Genomic DNA, 13126 nt, shown 5'->3' on the forward strand with positions numbered 1-13126 from the left:
TCATCAATCTACAAGCTAACCAGTCATCAAAATACTAAAATTCAGACAGGTTCATCAAGCTACAAGCTAATCAGTCATCAAGACACAAGCTAGCCAGTCATCAAAATACTAAAATCTGGACATGTTCTTCAATCTACAAGCTAGCCAGTCATCAAGATACAAGCTAACCAGTCATCAAAATACAAGCTAACCAGTATTTACAATAATAATCAAGAAAAGAAGATGGAGTTGGAAACCTTATTTGTAAGCCATTCTGCAAAGTGCTCAGTATGATGTTTCCATAACAAAGTTTCATTTCTAGAAAATCGAGCATCCTTAGCTTGTAACTCTTCCAAATGCATCATGATTTTAAATTAAAAAACAGTATATGAAATGAAATTATAAGTAAAACTAGTAGATGAAACATAGAGAATAACTTACTCAAGAAAGGGATCCAAAGATGCCATGTTCATTAGCACGTAGCGATGTGCAATGTCTCTATCTTTATCTGAAAGGGCAACCTCTATACCCTTCTGCAGAGGTCGGCCTTCAACCACCATTCTGTCAGCCTCAACATCTTCATTACGATTAACTGCTTCTTGAACTGGTACTGAATCTTTAAGGAACTCTAAACAAAATGCAACACATTCTCCAGCTAAATACATCTCAGCCATACATGCTTCTGGCCTTGCATAATTCTTAACAAAAGCCTTTAGTGTTTTCATGTATCTATAACTCAGTCAGGAAATATGAATTAGTCAAACATCATTGCGGGAAATACATATATTAAAGCAAATGAGTACATCAAACCTTTCGAAGGGATACATCCAGCGGAAGTGTACTGGTCCTCCCAAGCGTGCCTCTTTTGATAGATGTATTGGAAGGTGGAACATGATATCAAAATGGGCTGGAGGGAAGAAGCGCTCCAGTTGACACATTGTTTCCACAAAATCTGTCTCCGTGGATACAAGTTTCTCCGGGTCAATGATGCGCTGACACAACCTGTTGAAGTAACTGCATAATCTATTTATGGCTATCCTAGGACCCCTATGTAACAACCCTCTTAATGCAGCTGGTAACAAGTTCTGTACTAGGACATGATGACCATGCGACTTTAAACTACCAATATTTGGAGGGTTAACTGAAACACTATTCGCAATATTGCCACAATAACCATCAGGACCTCTAAACTTGGCTAACCTTTGGCAGAAAATTGTCTTCTCTTTCTTCGATAACCAGTAGGCAGCTGGAGGTAAGTATGTTTTCTTTCCCCTCACCTCTGTGTGCAAGTGCTTTCTGATTCCAATATCTTCTAAGTCTTTTCTTGATTTCAGCCCATTTTTTGACTTTGCACTTTGCATCAAGAGAGACAATATAGCATCCGACACATTCTTTTCTATGTGCATAACATCAATATTGTGACAAACAGGCAACTCCTACCACATTAAACAAGAAACTGTTAGGCATATTCAATTATTCATATACAACAATCACATAATATAGGTCAGTTAATTACTATACTTTACCTTCCAGTAAGGTAGTTCAAAGAATATTGATCTCTTCTTCCATCTAAGGAGAGTAATGGAAAGACTTGGGATCAGTATACACCAAGAGAAAGGGGCCAGTACACTTGAGGCGAGTCCTCACCAGTCCACTCCATCTACTGAAGTTGATACTGATGTGATTGAGATTCCTCACCTTGATCCTGAGGGGGACAATCAAGCTGTACATAATAAGGAGGATTCAACAAGTCATGATCAAGCTGAGAATCATACACAAGAGGAGCAGGATCATCACACTACTCAAGAGGTGCCAGTAGTGATTGCAAGCCAGCCTCAGCCTAATAGTGATCAAGTAGCAACTGAGGAAACTAGTTCACAGCCGGCTCTAAGAAGAAGTTCTAGGATCAGAAAGCCGGTTGATCAAAACTGGAAGAACAACAGGGTCTACTTCAATGCTCAAGTTGTGGCCCATCCTATACAAGGAGTGTGCTCTCTAGCTCTTTATCCCCCAAGAACATCTGGTGTTTATTGGAGAGTTGGATCAGGAATACATTCCAAGGTCTTATGAGGAAGCTATGGAGCATGAGGAATGGAAAGAATCAGTGGGCAGTGAGACTAATGCTATGATCATCAATGATACATGGTGTGAAGCTGAACTACCTAAAGGCAAGAGACCTGTAACAAGCCGCTGGATCTTCACCATCAAGTACAATGCTGATGGGACAGTAGAAAGGCGCAAGACAAGACTAGTAGCAAGGGGCTTCACTCAAACATATAGAGAGGATTACCTAGATACCTTTGCACCAGTTGCTAAACTTCACAACATAAGGATAATCCTATCTTTGGCTGTCAACTTATAGTGGGATCTATGGCAAATGGATGTGAAGAACTTTCCTACAAGGAGAACTAGAAGATGAAGTCTATATGAGGCAACCTCATGGCCTAGAACACCTAGTAAAACCTGGAAATGTTCTTAAACTCAAGAAGGCTATCTACGGATTAAAACAATCACCTAGGGTCTGGTACCACAAGCTCAGCACCACACTCAATGGAAGGGGCTTTGTGAAATCTGAGGCAGATCACACTCTCTTTAGACTCACCAGCAAGCAAGGGATTGTTGTGATCTTAGTATATGTTGATGATATCATCATCACCGGGAGTGACAAAGAAAGTATACTCTTAACTAAAGCTTTCCTTAGATCATCTTTTGATATCAAAGACTTGGGAGAGTTAAAGTACTTTCTAGGGATTGAGATGTGCCGATCCAAGGATGGGGTATTCTTATCACAAAGGAAGTACACACTTAATCTTCTGAATGAGGCAGGCGATCTAGGAGGAAGAGCAGCCAAGACTCCACTAGACGATGGGTAAAAGGTGCTACGTGAGGGTGAGATTGAAGACAAGCCATATGCTGATGTTAAACACTATAGGAGAATGGTGGAAAAGCTGATATACCTCACCATCACTAGGCCTGATGTATGCTTTGCAGTTAACCAAGTAAGCCAGCATATGCAAGCTCCCAATATACACCATTGGAACATGGTTGAAAGGATCCTAAAATGCTTAAGAGAGGCGCCAGGGCAAGGAGTGTGGATGGGATGCAACAAAAGTACAGAGATAGTTGGGTATTGTGATGCTGATTGGGCAGGAGACAGAGAGGAAAGGAGAACCACCACAGGCTATTGTACATTTATTGGAGGCAATCTTGTCACTTGGACGAGCAAGAAACAGAAGATAGTGTCATGCTCAAGTGTTGAAGCTGAATATAGGGCAATGAGGAAGCTCACTAGTGAGTTGAACTGGATCAGAAACCTACTTCAAGACTTGGGTATAGAGACATCAACTCCAATCACCATGGATTGTGATAATCAAGCTGCAATACACATAGCTTCCAACAGTGTGTTCCATGAGAGGACTAAACACATTGAGGTGGATTGTCATAAAGTTAGGCAAGCAGTGGAACAAAGGATCATCTTACCCTGCTACACAAGAAGTGAGGATCAACTAGCTGACATCTTTACCAAGGCTGCAAGCACCAAGGTTTGCGAGTTCATACATTCCAAGTTAGGACTCGTAGATTTTTCATCACACTGTTCTACTCTTTTTCCTTGGCTTGGTTTTTATCCCATGAGGTTTTTCCAAGCTAAGGGTTTTAATGAGGGAATGCTTCATGGTTTCCAAGCTTGACCAGTCCCTATGGTCAAGCTTGAGGGGGAGTGTGAAGATGAAGCAATGAGATATGGAAATGAAGCAATAAGAAACAAGAGGGAACCAGGCGAGTTTAAAACAAGCATGAGCTGAGTTACCTTGTGTTCCAAGTCTGTCCATACAACCTAAGACCTAGAGTGAAGTGCAAGACAAAGAGAGGAAGCTTAATCACAATAAGGATGATCAGAAGAAGATGTCTTGTGCTGTAGACCGTTGGAGGATCAGATCACATGGGTTGGTTAAGGTTTCAGTCAATGGAGACATTTAGGACATGTCGCTATCTGGGACCAGCCTGCACAGATTAGCCTTGTCTAGTTCTTCTCTTGTGTATTATTTGTCTAGGATTCTACTAGTTTATTATATCTCATTTGTTACCATGTACTTGTAACCTCTTTATCTATGGGATGTTCCCATAAACAAATTAAGTAAGGGAATAAGAGATTCCTCCTTCTTACTCTCTCACTTTGCAACAATCTGTCTCTTTCTTATTCTTATGGTTCTAACTTAATCTCCTCAATCTATACACACAACCATCTCATAAATCACTAAAACTCACATTGGATAAAAACCTCATATTGTGAGATCTGTTGACCGTAAACTCTGTGGACTTGTGAGAGAGAATACCGAAGACTTCCGAGGATAGTTTCGGCAGTGATTGCATAGGAGTGTTAACAGGTTTCGCATCAGCCATGTTGAGCTTATGAAGGAGATCATTGATGTACTTCTTTTGCATTAGGTGAAGTCCCTTTGGTGATCTGATAGCCTCAATACCCAGAAAGTAACTCAATTCTCCAAGGTCTTTAAGTGAAAATCGAGCACTAAGAGAGGCAATGGCCGCTTTGACCGATGTAGAGTCTCCTGCAATTAGTATATCATCTACATATACCAGTATGTAAATGCAGCTGTTGCCTTGGTTGTAGATGAACAGAGAGGTGTCAGCTAGAGAGTTGGTGAAACCAGATTGCAGGAGAAAGTTACGCAGCTCATTGTACCATGCGTGAGGCGCTTGTTTGAGGCCATAGAGTGCCTTGTTCAAGCGACAAACATGATGAGGACGATCACTATCAATGAACCCCGCTGGCTGAGATACATAAACTTCATCCATCAAGGTTCCTGGAAGAAAAGCATGATTGATATCGAGCTGATGAATGCTCCAGTTCTTTTTCACAGCAACATCAAGAACCATGCGAACTGTAGTCGGTTTTATGACCGGACTGAAGGTCTCAGAGTAGTCCAGGCGGCCATATTGTTGATGAAAGCCCCTTGCGACAAGTCGCACTTTGTACCTTTCAATGAAACCATCTGCATGATATTTAATTGTAAAAATCGACTTACAAGTAATAATATTTTGCAATGTTGCTTAATCTGTCAAGTCCCATGTGTGGTTCTTTATTTGAGCATTATACTCTTCACACATTGCATTGCGTCAATTGGGATCCTTGAGAGCCTCAGCCACAGTCGTTGGGATCTTGGGGTTGGATTTTTGTATAGTTGCCGTGAGGGTAAGTTTTGATTTGGGTTTGGTGATCTGGTTTTTAGCGCGAGTGCGCATGGGATGGATGTTTTGTGGTTGGTTGGTTTGTGTGTTTAGGTTGGTTTCTGAGGTAGGTAAAGGTGGTTGAAGAGGAGAAGATTGTGGTTGTGTGGGATTTGTGTTTTGGGAAGTAGTATCGGGTTGTGAAGTTGAGGTTTCAGGTCTTGTTTCAGGTCTGGTAACAGGTTGAGGTGTTTCTAGTGACTGTGGCAGTGAAGGCGTAGCTGGAGGTGTAGGCACAACTGGAGCCAGAATTGCAGACATACCTGGAGCAGGAGCTGCAGACACGACTGGAGCAGTAGGTGAAGGAGAATCGTTACACGGGGGCACTGGCGAATGAGCTTTAGTTGGCAAGACTGTTAAGACCGGTCCTGCACTCTGATTGACATTCATCTCTTTCTCTTTCTCAGTTTCCATTGTAGCTGTTGAAGACATGCCAGTGGCGTATGGGAAAGTAGTCTCGACAAACTGCACATGCCGCGACGTATATATTCGACCAGTTCATCCAATAACTCGTCCCGCTGCGTCAAGGCACAAGGCTTTGCAAGCCGTACCTAGAGTTAGCGTTTTCCGTTAGATCGAGGCCTAAGGCTTTTCAACCCGTACTAAGACCTAACGTTGTGTTAGACCGGACTAGTCAAATATCAGAGTACTCATGAAGCACATATAAAACAATTACTTTTATTGATTCAAGAAATATTCATACATTGAATAATTCAAGATTGGGCCCGGCCTAATGCAAAATCGAGTCAACATAACACAATTCACAATACCATTTACAAAAGGCATGAAAATCTACACAGGTTGTTCTAACGTCCAGCACCAAGCTATCCGATCATCCTTACCTAAAGCGACCTGCAAAAAGGACAACGGAGTTGGATGAGTAATCTAGTATTACTCAGTGAGCTGGCGGCCTCTACCCGCAACCTAGACTCTAACCCAGACAACCCAAAATAACAATCAATCTAGCCCTAGCATGCAATAAAATCTAAGGCTAAGCAAACCGATACTAAGTTAGACTTGGTCTCCTGCCATGATCTAGCTTCAAGTAACGGGAACCTGCATTAAAACAAGTCAACAACCAATCCCTAGTTAACCATATATACGCCTGAGTTCAGTACTCATGTGACACTTAGACTATACAAGTATCATCAGCCGATCGACCAACAATCAAACAAGAACATGATCGGCCAACCAATGATACCACATAGCTTTAATATCCACCACCCTTCACAAGCAATCTCTCAAACACATACAGGCCAACGTCAGGCCTATACTAATGAAATACACACCAAGCCTAATCCGGTACCTGAGCCAGAATTAGGACTTAATGTCAGAAACCTGCAAGCAAATCAATCAACCACAATCACAATAATAAGACTGAGAATCTACGACTCGATCTAACTCGTAACACCGTATATCGGTGCTACACTGACTCGCGGGTTCCATAACCCTTACGACACTTTAACACAACACTCTAACCTGAGAAATGGTGACTTAGTGTTCCTCCTCATCATCCCCGGCAATATCCTATCTCCCTACCACAAAGACTAGGAGAAGGAACTTTCAACCGAACGCGGCCCACAGTACGTTCGGGTCACCGCGCGACAGCCCCAGTACGTTCGGGCCACTGCCGGTTGTCACACGACGATTACGGCCCACAGTATGTTCGGGTCACCGCAAGACAGCCCACAGTACGTTCGCGTCACTGACGGTCACTACCCCATCGTGCAACCACTCAGCCATAGGCCATGCCCCCGTCTCTCTGAGTGCTCTCGATCCAGCGAATAAGGGGTTTCCTTAAACCCGCTGGGTACGAAGTTGAGGAAACACTAATCAACCCCTAAACATGCCTAGCATGGTGGGTTACACACAAGCTATATGGCATCACACTCTACTCTACGACACTAACAACAATATCATCACTAAACAACTTAACCAGTTAGTCACTCCCTTACCAAGAGATGACTAACCTCGATCAACAAGATTAACTAAACGAGAAAGCATTTAATTAATTCTACTCATGCAATCTACTCAATCAAACCATTACCCAGATAGTTCAGCCTCCTTCTCTCTCCATGCTGAATGTGAAGCACTAATTTGGGCAATGGAATGCATGAAGACCCTCCAATATTCTGATGTAGTTTTTGCAAAGGATTGTTCTCAGCTGGTGAAGATGGTGTCGACACCTGAAGAATGGCCTGCGTTTTCTACACACATGGAAGAATTCAACTGAAGTAAGACGTTCTTCCCCCACTTCCGGATCAGACATATTCTTAGAGCACAAAATACCTTGGCGGACAAGCTTGCACATGGTGCGAGGAGTTCTCCTTCCGCTTTGCTTTATGTCGATTGAACTCCACCGGTTTGGCTTGCTAGATCGGTTGGAGATTCTAGTTAGTACTTAAGTGATGTTGTCAAAAAAAAAATCATATTCACACATACTCATGTATGACAATAACATCAAGATTAAAAGTTATGCTAGCATCATAAGATGTAATAATGATAATAAAAAAGTGAGTTGTATCAAGAAATTAAAAGAAAATACTTAGGTAAAACTTTTCATGTAAATATTATTGTGTTTTGTAAAATATGTGGGAGCTTAAACCTAAATATATATGTGAAATCTATATGCGACTCAATCTTCCCTAAGAAACTCTACCCACCCTCAACTCTAAACCCTAATTCTAGATTAGTTAACCCTAGTGGCATAAGTGTCTTTCACACTTCATTGAAAGTGGGGGTAAAAATGGTTTGTGTAAACATGAAAAATTGTACTATGAATGTGGTATTTGTGAAAAATTTCCCATGAATAATGGTACCGTGAAAGTGGTAAACATGAAATTCCCCCCTTAAAGATATCTCAATTTATGTTATTTATTATTGTATGTAATCATCTAAGAAAATAAATAGATATAAAACAAAATTTGTTACATTGAAAATATATTTTTGTTGCTTAAAGTTATGTTTAAAGTAAAGAGTATTTCTTTTCTTAATATCAAGATTATTTTTTGAACTTTTTTTATGAAATTATATTATCTATAAATATATTTTTATTAAATTTAATAAAATAGATAGATATAAAGAAAATATTCTTATTACTTTAAAATATATTTTACTAGGGTCGGTCCGGGCTACGCCCGGGTTTGTTGTTTATATTAATTTTCAAAAAAAAATTTGTAACTATGAAAATTTTGTAAAAATTTATTTTATACTATAGTAAAATTTTTGTAAACTAATAATGTTGAAACTGTGATAATATATTGATTTTTAAAATAATTAATTTGTAAAAATTATTTTAATTATTTTTTATTTAAAAGGAAGAAAAAAATTATGTACGGTACTATATATTATTTTAATTTTATATATTTAATTAAATTATTTGATATCTAAAATGTGTGTTGAATTTGATGATTGAATGTATTTGTCTTTTATCTGTAATTCAATCAAAATGTCAACTTATTGAAATAAAAAAAAAAACAAACTAAAGATGAATTTCTTTTTTTTTTTAATTAATTGTTTATGTTTATTTAAAAGTTATATATATAGTAGTTTTTTTTTTTATTAGGATCATATATTTATATAAAATTCTAAATTTTATTATTATTATTATTATTTTATCGAATTAAGTTATATTTCACATATGTCCAATTCAAGACCAACCGAATTTATTAATATTCGTGTTTATTCATTTACCAAATATTAATTTATATTTTTACTATATATATATATACATATAAATTATTTACTATTCATTATTTGTATCGATATAATGAATCTCCACGTTATCAGTTAAATAATTTTATTACCAAACATTATTGTCTAAAGCAAAAACTTCACTGATTGTACCATCTAATTTGTTAAGAAAATACTTTTTAAATTGAAACAAACTTATAATCGAGTACGAAACCAAAACATATTGTTTCGTTTTAACTGGTTCGGTTTGGGTATTGGTATTGATCTCAAGGCTGTGTGGAAGAAATTCTGTTAAATGAATTAACCAAAAATGTATTTATTTATTTCGAATGAAAACAAATCGAACAAACTGATTCAACCACAAACTCCCGAATACTTTAAAGAAAACAAAATCTGAATTCCTTTTAGCGTATGAGCATCCGCATTACTATCGTTCAAGAAGTTGCTGAGCATAATATTCATACTCAAGAAGCTCTCTCACACCTAAAACCAGTTCGTTGTTTGTGATGTTCTTACCTTTTTGTCTCAGAAAGTATGACATGTGCCTGGCTGAATGATCCATAGACTTGTTCCTTGGTGCATACTCATAAAGTTTAATCAGTCTGACATCCACTAAGCTACGTACACTTCTCTTTCTTTCTCACTACTTGTTTCCTAAAACCTTCGCCTTCACTTCTTACAGATTCATTATCTATCTTTCACTTTTGGTGATGCGTCTTCTCAAAATGCATGTAAAAGAGTCCTTCAGATTCCCAGCATATTTGATCATGCTCTGCAGAGTTCTGTTTGTGAGATGGACAAAACAACCTTGGGGTCCAGACGGAAGCTTTCTAGTCTTTTATGAAGTTCGATGGCAAGCCCATCAAACACACAAAGGCTAGCATCTGCAACACTGCGAAGAGGAGTTGACGTAAGGCGGGATAATGGAGACAGTTATGTAGAGTTACTTTTGCAAACTCCTCTTCAAGTTTTCAGTTATGCATAGGACTGTACGATGTATTTGGGATTTGTGGAAAGGGATCTAAGCGGAGTCTCTGGTTTCAGCATATCTCTCGTGAGGGTATATAACAATTCAATTATCTTTGAGACTGATCATCCACCTGTGGCATGTTGAAGTAGGGACATATATATAGAAAGTAGAAACACACCTATTTGGAAACAGAGGTGAACTCGTAAACAAAGTTTATTCGAAATAAATTGTTTTTAAGAAAATAAGTTTAATGTGAAGCAATTGACAAAGCACTGAAGTCTTTAAAAATAGTGAAATCCTTCCATAGACACTCATCAGTCACTGTGTTATAAGAAATAGAAGAAGAACTATACCAAGATTATGCACGCTATGCGCATCTAACAAAACACATCCAATAAAAAACAAAAAACAAAAACCATCCAAAATCCTCGCGTAGACACTCACCAATATCTGAACCGTCGGCCGCCGCTTGAGAAGACAAAGACGGTGAATCACTGAAATAGAGAAGCTCCACAGCTTGTGCAGGCGGAAGCTTAATCAATGCCTTGAAACCACTGGCATTCTCGGGAATTAGCTTTGTTAGTTGCTTAGTTGTTAGTTGCTGAAACTCGTCGTCACCGCCGCCGAGATGAAGCGACTCAAGCCATCTTGCTTCCCGGAACGGCCCAACCCCGCCGGATCTAAATATGAATGCTCCGGTAAGATCCATCAACATAAAAATTCCAAACAACACCACTGGAAATTTAAAATCTCAGAGAAACTCTCAAATGAGAGAGAGAGATTTACAAAAACTTTTGGAAGCATAAGAATGATTCTCAAGGGATAGGTCTGACTCTTTTATAGGTGGAGCTTGGAAGAGGGATAAGAATTCGATGGAACTGGTAATGCATGTTAGGAGATTAATCGAGAACGAAACGTCACCTGAGGAACCGACATAGACGCAACCATCGGTCACGAAGACGATGCCTACCGGGCCAACCTTCTAAGTTCTAACGTATGAAGCCCAAATAAAAATATCTCTTGCTTACAAGCCCACCTGAAACAACAACGAAAGCGTAAAAAAAATAGAGAGAGGAAAGGTGTCGTACCCAGGACGCATGACTTAGTGACGTGTCTCTCTCAGGAGAGAGAGAACACAACTTTATAATAATATAGATAGATGTTGCTTAAAACTATGTTTTAAAGGGAATGATATAGCATAAATTCATTTTCTTTTGCAGCTAGGGCTTTCGTGCGACTGCAATGGTGATTTGGAGATCTGATCTCCATTGAAGGAGGACGGCTCTTTCGAGGATCTCGACAGCTCTCGGAACACCCGACGGAGAGTTCTACCCATCCCTACCGGCCTTTTCTTTATGCAGCAACGACGGGGCTTATGCAATGGCGTCTTGACCACGAAACCCACGCATCACTGGATCGGTTTCTGTTTGAGTGTACATTGATACATCAAACTCTCTCAAATCAATACGATCATTGTCGTATTTGTCCATCTGCTCTGCTCTGTTCATCTGTTATGCTTCTGTAATCTCACCATTGTCGGATCTTCCCAAGTAATCTGCTCATGCTTGGGTTCTTGTTGGGTAGTGGTGGGTTCCACTGAACTGATCTCATTTCTACTACGATCAGACATCCATACCTTCGTATGGGATCTTCTTACAGGAACCGATCTGCCCATATGGCGGATATCAAGGGGAAAGGAATACTTTTTAAGGACGAGCCGATAAAACTTACAAGCTAGGACGACCCGAAAATCTTTGATGGATTTAGTTTTTATTTTATAGGAAAGATCCTTAACTCCAAGAAACAAAACATTGAGAAGCTCCTGCAAAAAATGCCTTCGCATTGGGGTTTAGATGATCGCATTACGGCTAATGATTTGGGTAATGGAAAGTTTCTCTTAAACTTCACCATAGAAGAAGACCTGCACTCGGTTCTTTGACAGGGTCCGTTCCACTTTAACTTCTGCATGTTTGTGCTGGTCCGCTGGGAACCCATTGTCCACGATGATTACCCATAGATAATCCCATTTTGGGTTTGTCTGATAGGTATCCTTTTGCACTTATGGACTGATCAAAATCTGCGCAAGATAGGATATAGATTGGGACATGTCGACAAAGTGGAACACACTAAGGGTCGTATGCTCATCGATGTGGATACTCGCCGGCCTCTAAAGTTCTCGCGTAAGGCTGAGTCGCCGGAAGGGGATGAGGTCACACGGGAAATCAAGTATGAAATGTTGTTCAAACACTGTTCTACTTGTGGTATGCTCACTCATGAGAAGGAGTACTGCCCGCCCTTGGAAGCTAAAAATAGATTACAACCACAAATAGAGCGACAAGATGTATTCACTAGAGTGCAAATCCCGTTGGATAAGAGGCACCATCAGCCTAAGATGCATCAGAATCAGGCATCACAACCTCGCTATGGTAATGATCTGAATGCCGGTAGGTATAACAATCAGTCTAGTAGCTCGAGATATGCCTTTAGCGACATGAAGTACGAAGTAGAGAGCAACTATCGAGGAGCACATACTGATAGGATCATGCGCAGACGGGATGACTACTTGAGGAGCAATAGATACGGTGGATCACGAGTTGGTAAAGGTCCATATGACCGAAAACCTGAGTTAATTTGGAGACATAAATCTTCAAGTGATCAGAAGGGAATAATATGTAAGGATCTTGGAAGAAGTCGTGAGGAACGAACCACTAGTAACCGAGATATTGTTCCATATGAACATTCTGCGGTTTCAAGAAGTGGTGGTAAACAAATTGGCGAGGTATTGCGATCTCCTGAGTTTCCAGCAACCAGAAGGCTAGCCAGCGCCATTGTTACCCCATCTCGGGTTGATCTTCCTAAAAAAAAATGTTACAAAACGTGCAAAGGATGCCACTCGATCGCTATCTTTTAATGCCTCAAGTGATCAGGAGCCACAGAATGGAGTTGGGAATGAGCATATCATTGGTGCCCTGAGTGATATGGAGATTGCCGATCAGCATGATGGAGAGATGATGGAGTGCGACTTGCAAGATGATGATCTGTTGGGACTCAAACTCACGGAGATGGAGAGTGCGGTTTCTCGTAATGATACACTCACGGCGCTAGGAAGATTGGCTGATAAAGCGTCCAAGAGCAGGAGACATGCCTCAAAAGCGAGTGCCTCTTTGGGCATTCCGAGCAGAAAATTTGAGATTCTTCGTCGGGGATCTCCTCGGAAGCGTTCAACATCGTCTCATG

General features: G+C 40.0%; 1 protein-coding gene across 1 annotated transcript; it reads right to left on the reverse strand.

Annotated features, from left to right (window-relative positions):
* Positions 1 to 416: 416 nt before the first annotated feature.
* On the reverse strand, positions 417 to 1385 carry LOC106338530. The gene is made up of 2 exons (XM_013777487.1): positions 790 to 1385; positions 417 to 708 (listed from the first exon to the last, which is right to left on the reverse strand). Exons 1-2 carry the CDS (start codon positions 1383 to 1385, stop codon positions 417 to 419), a joined length of 888 nt encoding a protein of 295 aa, XP_013632941.1.
* Positions 1386 to 13126: the final 11741 nt, after the last annotated feature.

Source organism: Brassica oleracea, chromosome C4 (genome assembly GCF_000695525.1).
Source record: "Brassica oleracea var. oleracea cultivar TO1000 chromosome C4, BOL, whole genome shotgun sequence".
Lineage (NCBI taxonomy): Eukaryota > Viridiplantae > Streptophyta > Magnoliopsida > Brassicales > Brassicaceae > Brassica > Brassica oleracea.